Genomic DNA, 25,204 nt, shown 5'->3' with positions numbered 1-25,204 from the left:
CTATTGGGAATGGGTTTACTTTTTTGGATAGGACACACATGCCAGCCAGAGGGGCCTGATTAACCTGGGCTTACTGCCCAGGCTTTAACTTTCTGGGCTGGGGTGACGTCTATAGCAGGAAGTTCAGTTGTAGCACAGCAGATGATAACTCTTTGCACAGGATGTTACAGATAGTAGTTAGTGTTTACTGATGTATTTTTAAACATATATTTTAAAATTGATCTTGGAGAGAGAGAAAGAGAGAAAGGGTGGGGAGGAGCAGGAAGCATCAACTCCCATATGTGCCTTGACCAGGCAAGTCGGAATTTTGAACCGGTGACCTTAGCGCTCCAGGTCGACATTTTATCCACTGAGCCACCACAGGTCAGGCTACTGATGTATTGTTTTTTTTTTTTCTTTCTTTCTTTTTTTTTTGCATTTTTCCAAAGCTGGAAATGGGGAGGCAGGCAGTCAGACAGACTCCTGCATGCGCCCGACCGGGATCCACCTGGTATGCCCACTAGGGGGTGATGCTCTGCCTATCTGGGGCGTCACTCTGTTGCATCCAGAGCCATCCTAGTGCCTGAAGCAGAGGCCACAGAGCCATCCTCAGCACCCGGGCCATGTTTGCTCCAATGGAGCCTCGGCTGCGGGAGGGGAAGAGAGAGACAGAGAGGAAGGAGAGGGGGAGGGGTGGAGAAGCAGATGGGCGCTTCTCCTGTGTGCCCTGGCCGGGAATCGAACCCGGGACTCCTGCACGCCAGGCCAACACTCTACCACTGAGCTAACCGGCCAGGGCCTGATGTATTGATTTAAAAAAAATTTCTTGACTATAAAGCTCTCAAGTCTTTTCAGTTAAGGTGAAAAGAGGAGCTAACTATGCCCTGCTCCTCTTCTAGAACCGTGACCAGTTCCTCCACAGATACAAACTCTGTCCTGGCTTAGTGTTATAGGAGTGATCTGTGGAGGCAGAGCTGAGACTGAAGTTTTCTGGCTTCACCCCTGAACAAGCTGTGTCAGTAGGGCCCATTACTTAAACTCTCATATCTAGCTTCCTCATTAGTAAATTGGGGGTGATAATACCTAACTTGGAGAGTCGTTTTGAGTAAAGTTCTTTGGCATAACACCTGAATCACTCACTGTTATCACTCAATAAAATGTTACCCCCAGCTATTACATTTCACTAGGGGTTTCTCCTTCAAGTTTATTCCAGTGTTTGGGAGTCTACCTTTCCTTTAAGGTTGAAGTCAGATATTATCTTGACTGTGAAACAATGCCTGGTCTCCTAGGGAAGAGCTGTCCTTGAACCACTCCAGGCAACAAACCACTGTGGATGTATGTGTGTGGTGATCTTCATACATACATGTGTTCAGTTTCAGTACCTATACTGAAGATCTGGAGATTAAGAGTTCAGTTTCTATGCCTTTATCTCTTGTCTGGGCCTGGCATGGTAGTCTGTAATGTGTAATGAATGGATGTTGGTATTAGTTTACAGTGCTCATATGGACAGGAGATTTGCACTACAGGCATACCTCAGAGATATAGTGGGTTCTGTTCCGGTCAACCACAATAAAGTGAGTATTGCAATAATGCAAGTTGTAATTGTTTTTTGCTGGTGGAGGGTCTTGCCTTCAATTTGTAAAAAATGCGACATCTGTGAAGCACAATAAAGTGAAATGCTTGTATTGGATTTTCACTGATATCAAATACAATATTATGAACATTGATTTTTCTTGACAACTATTCTTGAATTATTTGTTCTTTATTTATTTTGACTGGTTAAGTAAAAGCTAGACTAGTTAGAGCCCCAAATGGGACCAATCGTTATGGCTTCTACTTGACTCTGTTGTAGGTAAAGTGCTTAATTCAGTGCCTGGCTTGAAGGAAGTTGGGAGTATTGTCTGGTCAAGTAGAGAGTAATTACTAGACTGTATGATTATGGTGGATAGGGATGTCATAAATATATTAGTGATCTAGGGCAACAATTTTCAATCTTTTTCATTTCATGGAGCACATAAACTAATTACTAAAATTCTGTGGCACACCGAAATATTTTTTGCTGATCTGACAACAAATAGGTATAATTTTGATTGTTTTACAAAAAAATAATAGTAATTATCTACCCTTTTTGCTCCAGTGACGTTTTAAAAAAATCAAGTGCCATACTTGTATATAGAGATTTTGCTACCAAGAATTAAGCCATCAGATGCAACCTTATGCGATATGACCAACAAGATGCAACTCAGTTATATGAACTGTATACAGTGTGTCCGTAAAGTCATGGTGCACTTTTGACCGGTCACAGGAAAGCAACAAAAGACGATAGAAATGTGAAATCTGTACCAAATAAAAGGAAAACCCTCCCAGTTTCTGTAGGATGATGTGGCAGCAAGTGCGCATGCGCAGATGATGATGTAACACCGTGTATAGAGCGGAGCAGCCCACGGCCATGCCAGTCGAGATGTGGATGGTACAGAGGAAAGTTCAGTGTGTTGTGTGGCTCGCTAAATTCGAATCCATGACCAAAGTGCAACGTGAATATCGGCGCGTTTATAACGAAGCGCCACCACATAGGAATAACATTCATTACTCGGTGGGATAAGCAGTTGAAGGAAACCGGCAGTTTGGTGGAGAAACCCCGTTCTGGTAGGCCATCAATCAGTGACGGGTCTGTAGAGGCTATATGGGATAGCTACCTAAGGAGCCCTAAAGAATCTGCATGAGCCCACATCGAACTGCACTGAATAGGCATGAAACTGGGCGAGTTTTTCTTTTATTTGGTGCAGATTTCACATTTCTATCGTCTTTTGTTGCTTTCCTGTGACTGGTCAAAAGTGCACCATGACTTTACGGACACACTGTATTTATGGTTCAAGATAGGGTATTCACTGTTATATTGGCTGTTGTCATTTTTTATTTGACAATCTAAGGGAAAAGCAGTCAGTGCCCTGACTAAATAGTTCCTGTCACCAGTTGAAAATTGCTGGTCTAAGAGCATGAAGGTGTTAAAGCTCCTCTCAGAAAAGCCCAAGCAGTTCCTAGCAAGTAGTGCCAGGCAGGATGTGGCAAACCATTGGGTAAATGAGAGCCTTTCTCTTTGGGAAGAAAAGGAAGTGGGTGGGGAGAAGTGAAGAGGAAGAGCTTGGTGGACACATCTTTTTATCTGCTGCTGTACGAACATGCATCCCTTTTGAATGCCAGGCAGAGCCTGTGGAATTTTGACCCAAAATGACCAAGTCCAGTGGATGCTTAATAATGCTGGTTTTGCAGTTGTCTTGTTTTTTCTCCACAGATCAAGTTTAATAAACTCATTTAATTTGCAGTGAAGTATTGTCTAGGTAGATTTTGTTTGTAATCTGGATCATTGGTGTATTCTTTAATGTTCTTTGAGGCTTCACAGTTAATGTGAGGTGTAATCCACAGTCACACTCTTCTAACCTGAGAATAAGTTAGAACAGTGGTCAGCAAACTCATTAGTCAACAGAGCCAAGTATCAACAGTACAATGATTGAAATTTCTTTTGAGAGCCAAATTTTTTTAAACTTAAACTATATAGGTAGGTACTTGTTATTAACTTAATTAGGGTACTCCTAAACTGGCCTTTGAGCCACACTCAAGGGGCCAAAGAGCCGCATGTGGCTCATGAGCCGTGGTTTGCCGACCACTGAGTTAGAAGACTTTTTTTTTTTAACATAAGGAACGTGTATCTTCAGTATATTTGTTTACCTATTTGTTTCAGAACACATTCTCACCCATTCTCATTCCAGGTACTCATAACAGTCCATTGTGATGGAGGACAAGAGTGTGCTTCTATTTATTTTTCCAGTTATATTTTTATTTTTTTGACAGAGGCAGAGAGAGGGACAGATTGGGACAGACAGGAAGGGAGAGAGATGAGAAGCATCAGTTCTTCATTGTGGCTCCTTAGTTGTTCATCGATTGTTTTTTCATATGTGCCTTGACAGGGGGCTACAGCAGAGTGAGTGACCCCTTGCTCAAGCCAGAGACCTTGGACTTCTAGCTAGTGACCATGGGGTCATGTCTATGATCCCACGCTCAAGCCAGCAACCCTGTGCTCAAGCCGGATGAGTGTGCTCAAGCTGGCAACCTTGGGGTTTTGAACCTGGGTCCTCTGTGTCCTCATCTGATGCTCTATCCATTGTGCCACTGCCTGGTCAGGCTACTTTTCCGGTTTTTAAAAAATATTTTTTATTTATTGATTTCAGAGAGAGGAAAGGGGAGAAAGAGCGTGACGGAAACATCGATCTGTTTCTGTCTGTGCCCTAATCTGGGATTGAACCAGCAACCTTTATGTGTTAGAACAACACTAAGCAACGAAGCTATCTGGTCAGGACTATTTTTCCAGTTTTTCAAAGTCAGTCTTTGCTTTACTCATACCCTTCCCCTGCTTTTCTGGGATGATCTTGATGAATTTCAGAAGAATTGAGAAGACAATTTCTAAATCATCTGGAGTAATTCCAATGGTTGGGGTTAATTATAATGAGGCAATTAATAAAGTATACAGTAGGAAAAATCAGCAATTGATGAGACTTAATCTGCAGTAGGAGTTTTTTCAAAGGTATTCTTCATGTATTTCAAAATTAAACGTGCTTTAATGATAAGAAAGTAGTTTATGAGGTTATTATTAGATATGTCTATGAATTATGTGTAAATGGCCCTATCTATATTTTGCAGATAGGTTATAGGATTAATAGGTATATAATATGGGAGACTTAATGACTATAGCAGAGACTTTAACTCCATTTTTTAAAATGTATAAACTAGCATATATTTGCAAAAAGAATTGGTTAGTAAAATGGCATGGTATTATGAAATATATCAATATAAAAATTAACAGGAACATATTGAGTATAAAAATGACAATTTGGGAAGGATTGTGCTTCCATTTAATGCAAATGAGGGATGTTCAATGTTAGATGACCAGCAGATTGATGGACAGCTGTGGACCTCCTGATTTCAAGTTCAGGGTTATTTCCTTGGACCAGGTAATGAGAGGTTAATTATCTTTTTTAAAAAAATTATTATTTTAGTGAGGAGACAGAGAGAAAGAAAGAGAGAGAAGGGAGAAGGAGCAGGAAGCATCAACTCCCATATGTGCTTTGACCAGGCAAGCCCAGGGTTTCAAACCAGTGACCTCAACATTCCAAGTTGATGCTTTATCCACTGCGCCACCACAGGTCAGGCGGAGAGGTTAATTATCTAATAGAGAAGTTTCCAGTAGGCTTTGAAGGATATGGAAAGCTGAGCTCAACAGTTTTTACACTTCAGATTTCTTTTCACTCTCTCTCTCATGGAAGCCTAGTATCTCTTCTCCTGAGTTGTAAACCTCTTGACTCCATTTCTGTGAAGGTTTCAAATTAGAAATTTTCTATTTTCCTAAATGTCTTCACTGCACAAGCACATTATAGGTGATTTGACCCTAAAACTGAATGCTTAAATTGCATCCTAGTCAAATGGTAAGATCTTGCATGTGTTTTAGGTGTTTAAATACAGGAGAGGCAAAGTAGGCAAACGTAGGCTTACAGTTGTGGGTACACGAAATAATGGAGTTTGTTCTTGTATTATTTAGTAATTATTGTATTATTTTCCATACAAACAACTGTAATCCTACTTTTGCCCATGTTTATATTAAAGCAGATATTTTTATGGCATTTTAAAAAGAAGTTAAGATGCCAGGCTGCTCTTTGCTGACCCTTAACCATCCTGAGGCATTCAGGTCGGTTTGTTGTAACCATCTTTAATTTTTTTAACTTACAATTTATTTTTGTATTGAGAAATATATGTTTATAGTTGACATATAACATTATTTATGGTGGACATTATGTTGATTTGACATATTTATGTATTGCAATATGATTACTACCATAGCATTAGCTAACACTTCTATCATTTCACATAATTATCATTTCTCTTTTGTGGTGAGAACCTTAAGATCTAGTCTCAGCCTTGGTGGGTTAGATCAGCAGTAGAGCATCGGTATGGATGTTCTGGGTTTGATTCCTGGTCAGAGCACACAGAGAAAGTGCCCATCTGCTTCTTCACACACCCCCCCCCTTTCTCTCTCTTTCTTTTCTCCTCCCACAGCCATGGCTTGATTGACTTGAGCGAGTTGGCCTCGGTTGCTGAGAACAGCTCCATGGCCTCCACCTCAGGTGCTAAAAAAATGGCTCTGGTTGTAACAGAGCAACGGCCCCAGATGGGCAGAGCATCAGCCCCTAATGGGCTTGCCAGGTGGATCCTGGTTGGGGTGCATGTGGGAGTCTGTCTCTCTGCCTCCCCTTCTCTCATTAAAAAAAAAAAATCTCTCTTAGCATCTTTGAGGTATATAATTCAGTATTGTTGACTATAATCATTATGCTATACATTAGTTCTCTAGAACCTATTTTCTAACTGCAAATTTGTACCCTTTGACCAATGTCTCATCAAAATCTAATTTTTTGGCAAGGTGTATTGTGGCCCAGCTTACCCTTCAGCCTCATCTGGGCTCTGTTCTCGATGCATCTACTCTCTGGCCACTTGGAACAGCTTGCAACTTTAAGTACCTTTTGTTTATGCTGATGCCAAGGCTAGGTGTTTTTCTCTCTGCTGCAAAAACTGATATCCTTCAGGACTAAACTTGAGCATTATATATTCTGACTTTGATTTTTCCCTTCCTCATCTTAGATGGAATTGGGATCTTTTTTCTCTTCCCATAGTCCCCTGTGCCCACCTCACTTTCAGCATTGTGATCTATCTGTCTACCTTACAATTGTTATGTACTTGTTAGTGTCCTTGCCTGTGTTTCTCTCTTCTTCATCTCTGTATCTCCCCCCCCCCCCCCCCCCACACACACACACACTGAGATTGCCTGCTGAGGGAAGGACCTTGTTTTCCTCATCTGTACCTTTTCAGCCTCCAGCATAAATAGTGCCTGTCACACAGTGGGTGCTCCATAATAAATCTGCATTGCATTTTCACAGCTGTGGGCATAAGTGTCTGTAAGCCAGATGTCTGCTCAAGTTCCCTATCCCTTACCTTCCTCTAGTTTGGAGCAGTTTTAGGGGTTTACATTCCCATGGTTACTTCTACTTCAGTGGTTTTTCTCTTCTTTTTGCTCTGTGTTGAACCAGCTTGGAGTTCGGCCCCCTTTCCCTGGTTTCCACCAAATAACAGTAAGAACAAAATGTATGCAAAACTATTTGTGTGTGTGGCAGATTGGATTTAAAGTCTGCGGTGGGAGAATTATTATAGCAGTAAAGGCAACTTAAAATCTATTAGTATTTGGTATTTTTGGTCTTAAATGACCTTTGCTATTCTGCCATGGTGCATCCTTTTCTTCTCTGCTACCTTGCAGCTATTTCTAAAACAAACTTCTCCCATTTTATCCTGCAACGTAACTCAGTTCTCTAGCTCTAACGCTATGTGCTGCTGCTCAGGCCTGCTTCTGCCTCTGCCAAGGCTCAGGAGCAGACCCTTCTAAACTATGAGCAAGCCTTCCGGTCCTCTGGTAGCATCTGCTATGAGGGGGTTGGTTAGCACAAACACTTATTTCTCCACCCCGCATCTTTTTTCAGAAGACAGAAGCAAGCACTATCAGTTTTTGTTTTAAATAAATTTTGTTTTCTCTGGTTCATGATATTACTTCTACTAGATAGGTTTTGACCCTACCAATTGAACTGCTGTTAATTTGAGGGCCTGATTTCCACACACTAGGTTAAGGAGGTGAGTTGTTTAGTGAGCAATTGTATGGCTTTCTAGCCCTGATTCTGAGATCAGGATTCCTCGAGCCTTGCTAGAGAGTGATCTAGGGAGTGGGATTTTCCCCAGAGGTGATGTGTGCTCAGAGGTGAGGTTTGTGCACTAGTCCTGTGTGTACTTTGGTCCAGGAGAAGGGCCAAACGTGTTGTTTTTGTATTTCAGGAAGGAAACGGTTCTGGGGATTAAAATTCTTCAGTGTGGACTAGAATTGGAGAGGTTTTGAGTGCTGTGGTTCTTCTGAGTACATCTTTCTGCCCTTAGCTTGGCTTCTGGGCACTTACTGACTATTGATTTTTTTGTCCTGGGGATTTGATTGTTCTCATGGTTTTGGGTTATGAGGTCTAAAATTATGGTTACATTGTGTCTTCTACCTCCTCTCTCATTGAAGAACAATCTGCATTGCATCTTTGATTCACAGAGCGGTATGGACCATTATTATATAAGGTGTTTCTAAAAGGTCAGGTTCTCAAGAACAGGGAATGGGTGGGGTCAAATAGCATCATCTTTCTAAGGCCACAGTCAACCAGCTTGTCCTTTCAGGAACAGCCAGTCACACCCATTCATTGGCCACCAACAGACCCCAGTCCCAGCTCCCTTGTTTTTCTGATGGTAACCACACATTTATTGAATTTTCTACTTGGATTGTCCTTGGTGCTTTCTTCTTTTCAACACTCCTTGCCCTTCTTCTCTACCCTTCCCTTGTTCAGTAATGTCCTGTTTTTTTATGGCCACCAGAATTTTTACTGCTTCTACCAGTGTGTTTTACTTGGGCAGTGTCCTGTTTCTTCCCTTCCTACCCCAAACAAAATATGTCAGCCTTGGATGTTCCTCTGAAGAGAGTTTCTCTTTGGGTAGATTTAATTTGCTGTCCTACCAGGAGCTTTGACCTTTTAGTGGAACGTAGTTCTTTACTTTAAATGAGTGAGTCACAAATGGGTAAATACCTGGTGTTAGGATTAGTGGGTAGGGTGGGCATGGGCTCTTCAGCAAGGTGTGGAGAGAAGATCAAGCTGAAATACCTGGTGTTAGGATTAGTGGGTAGGGAGAGCATGGGCTCTTCAGCAAGGTGTGGAGAGAAGATCAAGCTGAAATACCTGGTGTTAGGATTAGTGGGTAGGGAGAGCATGGGCTCTTCAGCAAGGTATGGAGAGAAGATCAAGCTGAAATACCTGGTGTTAGGATTAGTGGGTAGAGAGAGCATGGGCTCTTCAGCAAGGTGTGGAGAGAAGATCAAGCTGAAATACCCGATGTTAGGATTAGTGGGTAGGGAGAGCATGGGCTCTTCAGCAAGGTGTGGAGAGAAGATCAAGCTTTGGAGTTCCAGCCCTCACCTTGGGTAAATTACTTGATTGCTTCTGGCCTCCATTTCCGTATCTGTAAAATGAGAACACCATACCTATTTTTAAATGTTGTGAGGATTGCCTGATCAGGCAATGGCACAGTCGATAGAGCATTGTCCTGGGATGTTGAGACCCAGGTTTGAAATCCCAAGGTCGCTGGCTTGAGCGTGGGATCATAGATTTGACCCCATAATCACTGGCTTGAACTGAAGGTCACAGATCACTGGCTCTGCTAGAACCCTCTGGTCAAGGCATATACAGTGTGTCCGTAAAGTCATGGTGCACTTTTGACTGGTCACAGGAAAATAACAAAAGATGGTAGAAATGTGAAATCTGCACCAAATAAAAGGAAAACTCTACCAGTTTCATACCTATTCAGTGCAGTTCGATGTGGATTCATGCAGATTTTTTAGGGCTCTTTAGGTAGCTATCCTGTATAGCCTCTACAGACCCGTCACTGATTGATGGCCTACCAGAACGGGGTTTCTCCACCAAACTGCCAGTTTCCTTCAACTGCTTATCCCACCGAGTAATGAATGTTATTCCTATGTGGTGGCGCTTCGTTATAAATGCACCGATATTCACGTTGCACTTTGGTCACGGATTCGAATTTAGCGAGCCACAGAACACACTGAACTTTCCTCTGTACCGTCCACATCTCTACTGGCATGGCCGTGGGCTGCTCCGCTGTATACACAGTGTTACGTCATCATCTGTGCATACGCACATGCTGCCACATCATCCTACAGAAACTGGGAGGGTTTTCCTTTTATATGGTGCAGATTTCACATTTCTATCATCTTTTGTTGCTTTCCTGTGACCGGTCAAAAGTGTACCATGACTCTATGGACACATTGTATGAGAAGCAATCAATGACAACTAAGATGCCACAACTATGAGTTGATGTTTCTCATCTCTCTCCCTTCCTGTCTGTCTTCCTGTTTGTCTCTGTCTCGCTAAAAAAAAAAAAAAAAAAAAAAAAAAAAAGTTGTGAGGATTAAGTGAGTTAATGGGTGGCATCTAGGAAGATCATCTCTTAACTGCATCTAAATTTCATTATTTACCAGATCGTAATATCCTCTTTTCCCTCTATCAAGTAGATGTGATATTTTATTTTGTTCTCTGTCTTCTGATCTTTTTTTCCCTTTCCGTCTAAACTCCATTACTTTTTCTTTTTGTATTTCTAGGAAGACTGATCATTTAGAAATTAATTTATAGGTAGGTAATATGAAACAAAATCTGCCTATTGGGGCAGGAGAAACTGTTGGCTGTTAGTTCTTTCAAGCAACACTATGACACCCCCTCTCTGATTCAGGATGTTGTTCGGTATTTAAGAAGAGTGTTTATGAGTGGGTAGTCCTATCCAGAAAGTTCCTCTCTGTGTGTATATGTGTGCATATATGCATGCGCACTTTTCAGTGACGCTGTCTGTGGAAATATTTTGTAGGAGGTAATTTATATGATTTCAGAAGCCTGTTTGATTCCAAGGGGTAGGTTGATTTTTTTTTTTTTTTTTTTTTTTTTTTGTATTTTTCTGAAGCCGGAAACGGGGAGAGACAGTCAGACAGACTCCTGCATGCGCCCACCCGGCACGCCCACCAGGGGCGATGCTCTGCCCACCAGGGGGCGATGCTCTGCCCCTCCGGGGCATCGCTCTGCCGTGACCAGAGCCACTCTAGCGCCTGGGGCAGAGGCCAAGGAGCCATCCCCAGCGCCCGGGCCATCTTTGCTCCAATGGAGCCTCGGCTGCGGGAGGGGAAGAGAGAGACAGAGAGGAAGGAGGGGGGGTGGTGGAGAAGCTAATGGGCGCTTCTCCTGTGTGACCTGGCCGGGAATCAAACCCGGTACCTCTGCATGCCAGGTAGACGCTCTACCACTGAGCCAAACGGCCAGGGCCGGTTGATTTTTTTTTTTTAAGGATAGGAATAAGTGATTATTATTTGTTTATTTTTTTTTTGAGAGAGAGAGACAGGAAGGGAGATAAGAAGCATCAACTAGTAGTGGCAGCACTTTAGTTGTTCATTGATTGCTTGAGCCAGTGACCCCTTGTTCAAGCCAGTGACGTTGGGCTCAAAGCCAGTGACCTTTGGGCTCAAGCCAGTGAGCTTGGTTTCATGTTGATGATCCCGCACTCAAGCTGGCGACTTGGGGGTTTCAAACTTGGGTTCTCAGTGTCCCAGGTTGATGTCCTGTCCACTATGCCACCACGGGTCAGTGACAAGTTCACAGAGAAACTGTCAAAGTTGAATCCAGGTCTTCTGATGCTCAAAGCCTTCTGATGATTTCTCACTCCTAAAGCCTTTATACTTATTTTCCAAGCACAAAGTATTTGGAAGCTACATGCATGCTTTTGTACTTTCTAGTAGTTTGTTGGGTAGATAAAATATATTATGCTCACTTTGTTAAGGATGGCGCTGCCCACGTGGAAGCCTGTCGCTCAGGTGATAATATTAGTTGCCCTTCTTGCTTGGAATGGGTGTGATTATATTAATGTGTGTTGGGGGAGGGCTTTTGCGCCAAAACGTTTTATTTATTTATTTATTTATTTATTTATTTTTTCATTTTTCTGAAGCTGGAAATGGGGAGAGACAGTCAGACAGACTCCCGCATGCGCCCGACCGGGATCCACCCGGCACGCCCACCAGGGGCGACGCTCTGCCCTCCAGGGGGCGATGCTCTGCCCATCTTGGGCGTCGCCATGTTGCGACCAGAGCCACTCTAGCGCCTGAGGCAGAGGCCACAGAGCCATCCCCAGCGCCCGGGCTATCTTTGCTCCAATGGAGCCTTGGCTGCGGGAGGGGAAGAGAGAGACAGAGAGGAAAGTGCGGCGGAGGGGTGGAGAAGCAAATGGGCGCTTCTCCTGTGTGCCCTGGCCGGGAATCGAACCCGGGTCCTCCGCACGCTTGGCCGACACTCTACCGCTGAGCCAACCGGCCAGGGCCCCAAAACGTTTTAAAAGGAGAGATCACGTTGTTCCGGGGGAAGAGTAATTACATTCTAGGAGAGCAGAGAGAGGAGAGCAGAGAAAAGCCACGTGGAGGAGAGGAGAAGCAGCCAAGATGTCAGAGTGCTGAAGGAGAAGCCAGTTTGTGCAGAAAAAAGGAGATGGGGAACAGAGGTGAATAAGGCTGGTGAGGTTAGAAACCTTTGATTCTAGGAAACTTGGATAAGTCAGTGGCTTTGGGAGCCCTGAATGGAAAGAGAAGTGTTTTCCCACTGTGTGTATTTCTTGCCCGCCGGGTGCAAGCTAGGATAAAGCCAATGGCCCCCAGTTCTTGGCTCCGTTGTTTCATTACCATCCATCTGAATCAAATGTGAACCTGCCCGGGCCAGACGGCTGTGATGGTGGCCATGGCTACTGACTTAACATAGTTTTAGGTGCCATTGTGAAAGATCAGCTCTATGCTGACCCAGAAGCAGCTGATTTCCTGCATATTCTCTGATGCTGGAATCGGGTCTAGGTGCTGCTTTCAAGAACAATGGCTGTGAGACTCTTCTCACCTACACATCTGTCATGACAGCAGGCAGAGAAGAGTAGGTGGCCAACATGTGAGCAGCCTGCTTTGAGGAAAAAAATATCTCTGCTAAATTCAATGAAGTAAATTGTGAACTGTGTAAGAGATTGGCTACACTGAAGCATGGCTTCCCACAGCTGCTTAAGACTCAAAGCCCAAAGGTGGGTTCAGCACAGCAAACAGAGGTCTGCAAAGGTTTGCTATTGCTGGAGGAAGTATAAGAAACTTTCTTTTGCCCAAAAATTGCCACAGATACAAGGTAGAGTTTGGCTGCCATTGAGAGGAGGGGAAGACCATGCCCACAGGTCCTGCTTAAGACTGAGGCAGGGCCCTGGTCAGGTGGCCTAGTGGACAGAGCATTGTCCTGGTGTGTCAAGGTTGTGAGTTTAATCCCTGTTCAGGGCACATCTGAGAACCAACTAGTGAGTGCACAGCCAAAGGGAAAAACTAAGTGAAACAATGAGTTGATGCTTCTCTTTATCTCCCCCACTTTCCTTCTTTCTTCCTCTTCCTCCCTCTCCCCACCCCAATGGAAAAAAAAGACTGAGGCTGGAACAAGACAAATGTCAACCTACTACCTTTTACCTCAGGGGTCCCCAAACTATGGCGCATGGGGCCCCCTGAGGCCATTTATCTGGCCCCCACCGCACTTCCAGAAGGGGCACCTCTTTCATTGGTGGTCAGTGAGAGGAGCACAGGATGCATCCTGTGTATCCGCATCCTGTGCTCCTGGAGTACTGTATGTGGCGGCACCGCAAAGCGCGGCATTGCTCACATACAGTACTATTTCTGGTGACATGGGTCGCACGCGTCACGGCTCTGGAAGTGCATCATATCACTTGTTACGGCTAGCAGTGACAAATATGGAACCAGACATTGACCATCTCATTAGCCAAAAGCAGGCCCATAGTTCCCATTGAAATACTGGTCAGTTTGTTGATTTAAATTTACTTGTTCTTTATTTTAAATTTTGTATTTGTTCCCGTTTTGTTTTTTTACTTTAAAATAAGATATGTGCAGTGTGCATAGGGATTTGTTCATAGTTTTTTTTTTTATAGTCCGGCCCTCCAACAGTCTGAGGGACAGTGAACTGGCCCCCTGTGTAAAAAGTTTAGGGATCCCTGCTCTACCTATTCCTACCACAAACCTAACACCAAATGAAATTAGTTTCAGTCTACCCTAGGAGGAGGGACAGGAGCATGCATGGAGAAAGATTGCACTCTGTGACCAGGCATTAAGGGATGACAGTTCAAAACTGAGGAAAGATTAGGAACACAGAAAAAAACAAAACAAAAACTGTGCTACTGAGGTTTCACTCTTAGCACAAGGTTAAACTCGTTGCTGAAGAAATTTGCAGCCTGTGGCATGTTAGCAACAAGAAAACCCAAACCCAGCTAAACTCCTGGGTTAGCCTAGCACACACCAACAGCATGACAGAAGAGTGTGCCCATTACCAAGCATAAAGATGATTTACTTCAGTCTCTGTTCTTCTGTAATTATGCCCGACACTCAGTTAGAAATTACAAGGCACAGATTATCAAGTGAGAGAGGAAACAACAACTTATTATCAAGAGATAAATCAATCAACAGAACCAGACCCAGGGATGACTCAGATGTTGGAATTATCAAACAGGCTTTAAAACAATATGATTTATATGTTAAAGGTGGATAACATGCATGAACAAATGAGGAATTTTAGAAGAGATGCCAACTAAAAACAGATTCAAGTGGGAATGTTAGAAATTAAAAACAAAACAAAACAACAAAAAACATGACATCAGAGGTCAAGAGGCTCATCGTCAGACTGAACAGAACTGGGTAAAGAATTGCGACCCTGAAGATAGGTCAATAGAAATTATCCATCCTGGCCTGACCTGTGGTGGTGCAGTGGATAAAGCGTCGACCTGGAAATGCTGAGATCGCCGGTTTGAAACCGAGCTTGCCTGGTCAAGGCACATATGGGAGTTGATGCTTCCTGCTCCTCCCCCCTCTCTCCTTTCTAAAAAAAAAAAAAAAAAAAAATGAATATAAAAAAAATTAAAATTAAAAAAAAAAAAAAAAGAAATTATCCATCCTGGCCTGACCAGGTGGTGGCACAGTGGATGGAGTGTCGGACTGGGATGCAGAGGACCCAGATTCGAGACCCCGAGGTCGCCAGCTTGAGCGCGGGCTCATCTGGTTTGAGCAAAAGCCTACCAGCTTGAACCCAAGGTCGCTGGGTCCAACAAGGGGTTACTCAGTCTGCTAAAGGCCCGCAGTCAAGGCACATATGAGAAAGCAATCAATGAACAACTAAGGTGTTGCAATGTGCAATGAAAAACTAATGATTGATGCTTCTCATCTCTCTCCGTTCCTGTCTGTCTGTCCCTGTCTATCCCTCTTTCTGACTCACTCTCTGTCTCTGTAAAAAAAAAAAATAAATAAATAAAATAAATAAAATAAAAAAAGAAATTATCCAACCTGAAATAAATAAAGGGAGAAAAAGAGACCAGAACACCACATGTAAAATCTATCTCTGTCTATCTATCTGTCTGTCTGTCTATCTATCTATCTATCTATCTATCTATCTTTGTCAGTCCATCCGTCCATCCATTCATCCATCCAGAAAGAGATTGAGGCAGAGAGGAGAAAGACAGATACTGACTGGGACTTTAAAAATAATTGGGTCATGTGACTGTGGAAGCCTGGGTAAGTCCAGAATCTCCAGGGTAGGCCGGTAGGTGGAGGCTGGAGACCCATGAAAGAGTTACAGTTTGAATCCAAAGGCAGTCTGCTGGCAGCATTCCTTCTTCTTCAGAGAGGTCAGTCTTTCTTCTGTTAAAGCATTGAACTGATTGGATGAGGCCCACTCACAGTATTGAGGGTAATGTAGTGCTTTACTTAGTCTACCAATTTGAATGTTTACACACACACCCACGCCCTGCCAAATCAAACATACTTTCATAGGAACATCCAGAATAATGTTTGACTAAAGATCTCAGCACTGTGGCTCAGCCAAATTGATACATAAAATTAAACATCTCCCGCCTGACCAGGCGGTGGCTCAGTGGATAGAGTGTCAGACTGGGATACGGAGGACCCAGGTTCGAGACCCCGAGGTCGCCAGCTTGAGCGCAAGCTCATCTGGTTTGAGCAAAGCTCACCAGCTTAGACCCAAGGTCTCTGGCTTGAGCAAGGGGTTACTCGATCTACTGAAGGCCCACAGTCAAGGCACATATGAGGAAGCAATCAATGAACACTAAAGTGCCACAACGAAAAACTGATGATTGATGCTTCTCATCTCTCTCTGTTCCTGTCTGTCCCTGTCTATCCCTCTCTCTGACCCTCTCTGTCTCTGTAAAAAAATTAAAAAAAGCCCTGGCCGGTTGGCTCAGCGGTAGAGCGTCGGCCTAGCGTGCGGAGGACCCGGGTTCGATTCCCGGCCAGGGCACATAGGAGAAGCGCCCATTTGCTTCTCCACCCCTCCGCCGCGCTTTCCTCTCTGTCTCTCTCTTCCCCTCCCGCAGCCAAGGCTCCATTGGAGCAAAGATGGCCCGGGCGCTGGGCATGGCTCTGTGGCCTCTGCCTCAGGCGCTAGAGTGGCTCTGGTCGCAATATGGCGACGCCCAGGATGGGCAGAGCATCGCCCCCTGGGGGGCAGAGCACCGCCCCTGGTGGGCGTGCCGGGTGGATCCCGGTCGGGCGCATGCGGGAGTCTGTCTGACTGTCTATCCCCGTTTCCAGCTTCAGAAAAATGAAAAAAAAAAAAAAAAAAAAAAAAAAAAAAAAAAAAAAATGAAAAAAAAAAAAAAAAAATATATATATATATTAAACATCTCCCTTCTAGTTACAGCCCTTCCCGAGAGAGGGTGATTCCTCGTTTGCTTTATAGTTGTGTTTAGTTTTGCCTTTCTCTGAATTTTACAGAGTTGAAACAATGTAGTTTGTGTTCTTTTGCATCTGGCTTTTTTCACAGAGCCTGTATACATAAGCCTGGAAGTTTATTGTCTAGTTAGTTGACTATACCTTCCCTGAATGGCCTGTAGGATTGAGGTGCGAAAAGGCATGGAGGCCCTTCTTCATGTTGTCTGGGGCTGGCCCCAGTTGGCACATCTGCACTCTAATGGAGACGGGCTAGTCTAGGTAGAGTCCGAAAGTTGGTTAGTTTTGCCTTTGGCCTTCTCTGTCTTCCTCCTCAGGACTATTCTCCTTTCTTCTCTTAGTACTCAGTAACCCCCACCTCCTCCCTGCATCCCCTGCTGTCTATGGGATGATTGTGCCAGTTCTTTATCTTCCTCACTTTTCCTCCACTGCCTGTTGAAGTTCCTCAGATCCTCAGCCTGAACACGTTTGCCTTATTGTACACCTCCTCACCAGGCTGTCATATTGACAGGCTTGGACCTCAGATATTTAGACAACTCTTCCCTTCCTCCTCTCCTAGTTTCTGTATACTTTTATAATAGGTGTGGAAATTGAGGACCAGAAAGGGATGTAACTTGCCCAAGATCTTACAAATGGGGAATGGTATAAGGTATGGATCCAGGGATTGCAGCCTTTGTCTCTGGGCTCTTACCTCTTAAATTGGGTCTTTCCGCCTTTCCTTTCCTTTCCTCTTCCTGCCCTAGTAGCATTCCTACTTGCCAAAGACCACAGGGGAGAAAGAACTTTACAACTCCGTAGGCTCTCTGGTGAGGACAGCCACCTGCCCTGGGACCCTTTCTCTCCTTCCAGCACAGTGATTGGTTATCATCCTCTGCTCATCCCTCTGCTCCTTTCTGGCAGAGACAGGGCCTGCCACTTAGAGCGACCTTGCTTTGCCGGGCTAGAGCTAGGCTTAGGTTGGTGACAGCTGGTGGGTGTTTGGCATGCAGTGGTGAGCCATTTCTGTTCAGTGTGGCAGTTTGAGGACCCCATTCCTTTGTTTGAACATCACCTCCCTCTCCCTTCAGTCAGTTCTTTAGATCAGCTTCCCATATAAGTGACTGTCAGGGAAGGTTGGCATGTAGCTTTGAAAGGAGTTCTTCTAGAAGTTAGGAGACTGCCACTAGTAAGCTGTATGATGCCCCTGGACCTGTTTTCTTACCTGTAAAATGGGTTGGATCAGGTTGTCTGTAAGGTTCCTGTGCTACATTTTGTACTGTTTCTTTATTTAAACCAAGGAGCCACAAATGAAAGATTCCAGTTGTGGTAGTGTAATTAGTGTAATGGGCAAGATAAGAGGAAAGGAGATATTTTTGCCCATAGGGTTATCTTTTCCCCACCCACTTCTTTGTGCCTCCCTGGTGTTTTCAGAAGACAAATGACAACCCTTGTTTTCCTCTATGTTCCTTGTTTTTCTCTGTGTTTCCATTCCAAGCCTATAATCTTTTTGTATCTCGATGAACTTGTCTTTACTGTTAGACAGCCGTGGTGCAGAATTATGTCACAGTGTGTGGTTTTCTCTCTGCTGTGATGCTCGCGATGGGGGTCAGACTCCTCGCAGCCGGTCCCTAGAGAGGCTGTGTATGTCAGATTTATTGTGTTAGGCTCCACTTTCTTTTCTCAATCTCTCTTTCTGATTTTTTTTGTTTTTCAGTTAAAACCAAAAGTTATGAAGGAGGCAGATTTCTTCTTGTCCTCTGACTTTTGGAAATTTGTGGTGTAGTTGAGAGGTGAGGGGCCCCTCTCTTTATTTCCTTTGCTTGAGGCATTTCACATTGAGAAGGTAGGAATGAGCCTTGTTGAATATCATCAGCTCCCCTTTGCAAGAGGAAGCAATACTGAATATTGTTAAATTTTTTTAAATTTATTCATTTTAGAGAGGAGAGAGGGGGGGGGGGAGGAGCAGGAAGCATCAACTCCCATATGTGCCTTGACCAGACAAGTGCTGGTTTCGAACCGGCGACCTCAGCATTCCAGGTCAACGCTTTATCCACTGCGCCACCACAGGTCAGGCTGAATACTGTTAAATTTTTAAGTGATTTCCTTTTAACAAGAATTGAAAGGCCTGACCTGTGGTGGCATAGTAGATAAAGGGTCAACCTAGGACGCTGAGGTCGCTGGTTGGAAGCCCTGGGCTTGTCTGGTGAAGGCACATATGGGAGTTGATGCTTCTTGCTCCTCCCCTCCTCCCTCCCTCCCCCCCCCCCCAAATAAATAAATAAAAATCTTTAAGAATTGAAAGGCATTTTGATGCCAGAATTTTCCTTTTACCTTCAGGTAAAATCTTGTCTTTCACTCTATGAAGCAGTTTTAAAAAACTTTTAGAGGGATTTAAGTATTGTTAAATAAAAGGAAAGGCAGTATTTTTGGATCCTGCTGTTGCTGCCTTGGCTCCTGTTCCTTAGCCTCCAGTCTACCCCACCTGTCCTAACATTAGTGTAGAAATGTGTCAAAATGCTCGAGTTTCTTCTCATTAGTTTTCTATTTTGATCCTCCCCTGGTGATGTAAGCATGGAATTGTTACTCGGTTTTACAGAAGAGAGAACTGAAATAGATCAAGGTTCAATGACTTGTCCATGGTCACACAGCTAGTTGATGACCCCCAATTTGGTATAAGAATTCAGGATTCCAGATTACTAATGACTTTTTTATTTGGCAACACAGTTCCACCCCTTAGTCATTAGGAAAGTCTTGCCACCACAGCTACAATCCAGTCTTTGCTGTGTCACTCCCTAGATCCACCTTCTGAAAGCACAGAGCAGGAGTCGGTTCCTTCCTGGTGGGGTAAGTGCTTTGACAGTACAGCATAGGAGGTAGAGGGGGAGGACGGGAGGACGGTGGCACAGTGCCCAGATTTAGTTATTTTTTTCTTTCTCCCTGAATGTGAGAGAATTACTTATATCTACAGAGAATTGGGAAAATGTACAATCAGGATCCCCCCCTTTATTTTTGCCAAATGGATGTTGTCTCACAATGGAACAGAGGTGTAATGGCCAATGTAATGAGAGGTATTTCTATTTTTTAAGATTTTATTTATTGATTTTAGAGAGGATAGAGAGAAAGAAAGGTGGGGAGAGGAGCAGGAAGCATCAACTCATAGTAGTTACTTCTCACATGTGCCTTGACCACGCAGTCTCGGGTTTTTGAACCCAGGACCTCAGCATTCCAGGTCGATGCTCCATCCTCTGTGCCACCACAGTCAGGTGAGAAGGCATCTTAAGACCAAGAAATTAAGCTGGCAACTCTATAGAATGTAACAATTTATGATAGGGTGATTTACTTAAGGGAGGATTGGGTCAGACTGACACAAATTATTCTCTGCTAACAGAATCTTGTTACAGTATTTTTTTATAGTATAACTTGGATGCTAATGATTGACAAGACAAAGGGACAAAGAATGCAGTAGCACTAGGGGCTCTTCCTCCTGGTGGTCTTGTGATATATGGTTGTTTATAATTGATACTATCATCAGTTTGTTTATCCTAGTTGTCACGTCATTCTGACAATTACTAACAAAAATATTTATGGCTACATCATTTTTTTTTTTTTAGGTGGGGGCAGGGGAGATAGTGAGGCCGACTCCCACATGTGCCCCAACTGGGATCCACCTGGCAATTTCATCTGGGGCTGATGCTCGGACAAACCGTGCTATCCTCAGTGTCCTGGCCATGCTTGAAGCAATCAAGCCACTGGCAGGAGGGGAAGGGGGAAAGAGAGGGGAGAGAAGCTGATGGTTGCTTTTCCTGTGTGTCCTGGATGGGAATCAAACCTGGGACGTCTAAACACTGGGCTAACACTCTATCCACTGTGCCACATGCCAGGGCCGACTATAAAGTATTTTCCCTGCCGGGGAAGAAAGAAGGGCATAGCCACCAAGTGTGGAACAGCAAAAGCTTTTTTTTTTTTTTTTTTTTTTAATTTTTATTTATTTATTTTTTTTTTCATTTTTCTGAAGCTGGAAACAGGGAGAGACAGTCAGACAGACTCCCGCATGCGCCCGACCGGGATCCACCTGGCACGCCCACCAGGGGCGACGCTCTGCCCACCAGGGGGCGATGCTCTGCCCATCCTGGGCGTCGCCATATTGCGACCAGAGCCACTCTAGCGCCTGAGGCAGAGGCCACAGAGCCATCCCCAGCGCCCGGGCCATCTTTGCTCCAATGGAGCCTTGGCTGCAGTAGGGGAAGAGAGAGACAGAGAGGAAAGTGCGGCGGAGGGGTGGAGAAGCAAATGGGCGCTTCTCCTGTGTGCCCTGGCCGGGAATCGAACCCGGGTCCTCTGCACGCCAGGCCGATGCTCTACCGCTGAGCCAACCGGCCAGGGCAGCAAAAGCTTTATTTAGTAGAGCGCATCCTAGACGAGGTTCTCTGGTCTGCAAAACGGGCCAGAGAAGTCGCGCTGCCTCCCCTGTTTGGGGGTAATTTATAGAGTCGGTAGGATGGTTGGGTTGATATGACTTGGCAAAATTTCATGGTTGACAGTTGTTCTTTTTCAAAGGGCTCCTGGGAAGTTTCTTTTGGCGCGGATGGGTGTGGGTGGTTCCAGCCAAAGTTTCCGGGTCTGGTTTCTCACGTGACCTTCCCCCAATGCCAACTGACCTCACATTTCGACCTTTTATGTTAGATCGGGGCGCCGCTATTTGTCTGGCTACTTCCTGCTGGTTAGGGGCGTCATGGGGTGGTGGCTCTGAGGGGAGTCGCATATATGGGTGTAGGAACATCTGGTTGACCGTGACTTGAGAAACCTCGTGGATGCGGCCCTGTAGGAATTTTAAAAAGAGGAGCAAATATGAGTAATGTGCTGATAATTAGAAGAGGACCTAGGATAGGGGCAGTCTAGGTGAGGATGGGTGGCTGCCACCAGGAGTTAAGCTGTTGTAGGAGGAGAGATTTTTGGGTAGTTTCTCTTGTAGACGGTTGAGGAGATTGATGTATTCTTCCATCAGGCCAGTCTCATTGAACAGCATTGCTCCCTGCATTAGCTCACTCTAGTGGCAGGTTCCCAGTGGGAAGGACAGGAGTGACAAGAGGACCCAATCTTTTGGTGAGCCAGAGATGGGTGGGGCCCAGTGGTTCCGACTGCCAGCAGTCCTGCATGGGGGCAAGCTTGAGGCAAGAGACATGGTACCAGGGTGTTTGCCCTGGAAGCTTGGCTGCAGTAGGAGTAGTCAGTATTACTGTATGGGGTCCCGTTCACCTGGGCTGTAGGGAGCCAGGTTGGAGCTCCCTCAGAAGAACCCTGTCTCCTGGCTGGAGGGGGAGAGGAGATGAGGGTGTCTCAAAGGGTAGAGAAAGCCCTTTTGACGGCATTGGGGGAATGTGAGAGGTCCCATGGGAGTCTCTTTTGCAGCCTTGTAGAGGGGTTTGGCTAAGAGAGCAAAATTGGGAATCCAGTGTCTAAAGAAGCTTATTAGACCAAGGAAAGAAAGAATTTGAAGGAGTGTGAAAAGGGGAATCCATTCAAACTACATGTCGGGTGGTGTGTGAAGGGTAAAAGAAGGGGTCCCCTCCACTCCCATAACCGAGACCTGTGAGGGAACTAGAGGTCCAGAGTGTGATGGCAAAACAGAGAAGGTAGCCCCTGTGTCCACAAGAAATGAGATGGACTTACCCGCTCCTGTAGCATTACCCTGGGCTTGGCGAGGGTGATGGGGGTCGAGTCCGGGTCGCGTCAGTTGTCTATGAGGCCTAGGAGTTCGAGCGATGGGCCCGCCTGGCTGGCTTGACTTCCCATTTGGGTGGCTTGTCCTCCACATAGAGGTGCCGAGGATGAGTCTGTTGTCCAAAGGGGGCAATTGCTCCGCCAGTGACTGGGCTGCTTGCAATTAGGGCAGAGTTTAGTGGGCAGCCGCGGGCAGGAGCACTGCCAGGATCAGTGACCCTCTTTGCCATATTTAAAGCAAGCTCTTGATGGGGATCCTCTTTGCGGCCCGGACTTGGGTCGGGCACCTCCTATGCCTTGCTCTTGTTGCTCTGCCGGCCTCAGGGCTGCCACAAGAGCCTGGGTTTGGAGCGTTACCTTTTGCTGCATGCAGGACTGGCGAGCAATCTCAGCCTTTTCCTACTAGCCGCGATCTTTAAAAACTTTAAATGCCATGTTCACAGGTCTCGGATAGGGGTTTGGGGGTTGAGAATAAGAGGAGGGGCACCCAGATCCAGCCGGAAACGCCAGAGGCAGGACAGGGCCAGATCTTCCTGCAAGAAGATCCGGGTTGGGCCCAGGAATTGGAAATGGTAAACACTGTATTATGTTCTGGTTCAAGAGAGAAAGATGATGTGAGGCTCCTACCAGTATAGCCTTAATCCTAGAGAGGTCCTTTCCCTACGTTGGAAAATAGGCGAATGAATGTATACTTATATGTATTAGGCAAAAATAAAATTTTAGGTATATCTTTTTATGATTTCTTGCTTTATTTTGATTAACCTGGTTCTTGACTTGATCACATTGGAAAAGAGAGTTTTCACTGTTGTGATTCAGTTTAGAGCCTCTTTTGATGATTTCATTTGGTTTCAGTTTCGTGGTTTTAGGAAATAGGTTTTACTTTATATATGATGTCAATACAACCAACACTAGTGGGGCTTTTGAAATTTGGGATTTAAAGTGAATGAAGGTGCCTTATTCCGGAGCCATCCATTTTAGTAGATTCTTTAGTTCCTCTTGACACTCACAGCATATTGAGAGAGACCAAATTCCCTTATTTTACAAATGAGGAAATCAAGACCTTGTCAGTGGTGAATTGTATCGGGTGGTGGAATGAAGAGGGCAGAGCCCGCACTGATGGAACCTTCCTCCCTATCCTTTTCCTTCGAGTGGACTTCTCTGGTGATAGTGTTGACCTGTCTTTCTGGGATAGGACCAACCTGGAGGCTTTGCAGAAGAAGCTGGAGGAGTTGGAGCTGGACGAGCAGCAGAGGAAGCGCCTCGAGGCCTTCCTTACCCAGAAGCAGAAGGTGGGGGAACTAAAGGATGATGACTTTGAGAAGATCAGTGAGCTGGGTGCTGGCAATGGTGGAGTGGTGTTCAAGGTCTCCCACAAGCCGTCCGGCCTGGTTATGGCCAGAAAGGTGAGGTCACCTTAAAAAAAAGGGGGGGGGGGACTGAATCAAGTTTGCTTGGTAAACGGGTAATTTTTCTTTTCTTTTTTTATGTCTTAGAAGACCTGGGGCCCTGGGGACAAGGTTGGAAGGAAGACTGACTTTTCTCTCAGTACCTTTTATGCTGTTTGAATTTTGAACTCAGTTATGTATCAGATTAAAGATAAACACACGAATGTGTCAGTGTATTTATCCCATCTCCAGACTGGAAAATAATAGCAAGTGACTTTTTGTTAGCTTTCTGTGTGTTCTGGAAAGAATGCTAGGGTGCATGTTTGTTATTTAGCAAGTGCAGGAGAAGCTGGTTTCATCTACTCAGCTCCAGTGATGCTCCGAACACTCATTTTAAGTTGTTTCCCGACGTTCCAGCGCGGCCAGTGGTTCCCCTCATTCCCCTTCAGTATAGCATCTCAGCACCCCACCAAATGGCAGTCCGTCCTTGAGCTGGACTTCCCTTTCTATCTACCCTGGGTCCTCCTCTTTCTGAACAGCTCCCTGCTCCAGCGAAGTTGGACTCTTCCATGTTTTCAGCACACCATGTTGATCCTGTCCATCTATTTTTGCTTGTGCTGTTCGTTTTGTCGGTTCAAAGAGTCTGCATCTTCAAGGCCCACCTCTTGTCTAGCTTGCACTACCTGCTGCTGCCCACACTGATGACCACTGCTTCCATGTCGTCTCACATTCCTTGTCTGTGGCTTTCTTTTTGAAGTTCAGCCTCACTCAGAAACCATTTCATGTATCTGTCACCTGTCTCCCTGGCTGAAGCAAGGGACAGATTAGGAGGCTATAAGGTGGCACCTGAGGTCTTGACTAACTCTTAGCCACATTAGGTTCCTGAGGTCAAAGAGAAATCTCTCTGGCAGCTTAGGTCAGCATATCCAGCTCCTCATTTCTTTCTACCCCTACAACCCTTGGGTATCAACCATATTCTCAGGGCCACTTCCCTTCATCTCTCAGTTTCACAGTTTCCTTTGGAGGAAATCCTTCATTCAGCTTTGTTTGTTTTGGGGAGTGGTGACTCCTTCTTCCTCAGTCTTGGCTCCTAGGAGCAGAGGCATAGTTGGTCCTCCACTGGTTATAGGCCCTCAAATGCTAACCAACACCTTCCTTGGTATGTTGTCACTCAGTGCTTTGGTCGGACAGAAACTTGCTTGTTAAAACTTGCCTGTTTCTTCTTATCCTACCTTTAAGAGCTTAAGCATTCAAGAGGGCTTCTGCCCATACATCCATATAAATGTTTTTAAACCGTCTCTTCCTCCCATCTTTTTTTCCCCAGCTAATTCACTTGGAGATCAAACCTGCAATCCGGAACCAGATCATAAGGGAGCTGCAGGTTCTACATGAGTGTAACTCCCCATACATTGTGGGTTTCTATGGTGCATTCTACAGTGATGGTGAGATCAGCATCTGCATGGAGCACATGGTATGTGACCACTTGTTGGCCTCTGGAGCCTGGGAGTTGGGTGTCTGTGGTCTAATATTACGCTGAGAGGTAACCAGCTGCCTCTTGCTGCTTCCTGGATCCCCATACTGTTTTAGGCATGTGGGAAACCTAACTTGGAACTTGGAATAGCCAAAAGATGAAGGCGTCCTGCCTAGATCCCTGCCCCACTTCAGA

At 45.0% G+C, this 25,204-nt stretch overlaps 1 protein-coding gene across 1 annotated transcript in view; it reads left to right on the top strand.

Moving 5' to 3' along the window:
* The window catches only part of MAP2K1 (mitogen-activated protein kinase kinase 1), a 93,763-nt gene that overhangs the window by 27,232 nt on the left and 41,327 nt on the right, over positions 1-25,204 (top strand). The window contains exons 2-3 of the mRNA XM_066343828.1: positions 23,346-23,556; positions 24,863-25,009. Of these exons, the coding sequence (XP_066199925.1) occupies positions 23,346-23,556; positions 24,863-25,009 (358 nt within the window). The remainder of the gene's footprint in view (positions 1-23,345; positions 23,557-24,862; positions 25,010-25,204) is intronic.

This window comes from Saccopteryx leptura, chromosome 6 (assembly GCF_036850995.1).
Source record: "Saccopteryx leptura isolate mSacLep1 chromosome 6, mSacLep1_pri_phased_curated, whole genome shotgun sequence".
Taxonomy (NCBI): domain Eukaryota; kingdom Metazoa; phylum Chordata; class Mammalia; order Chiroptera; family Emballonuridae; genus Saccopteryx; species Saccopteryx leptura.
The sequence above is the reverse complement of the archived record's forward strand: the minus strand, read 5'-3'. Positions and strand labels throughout refer to the sequence as shown.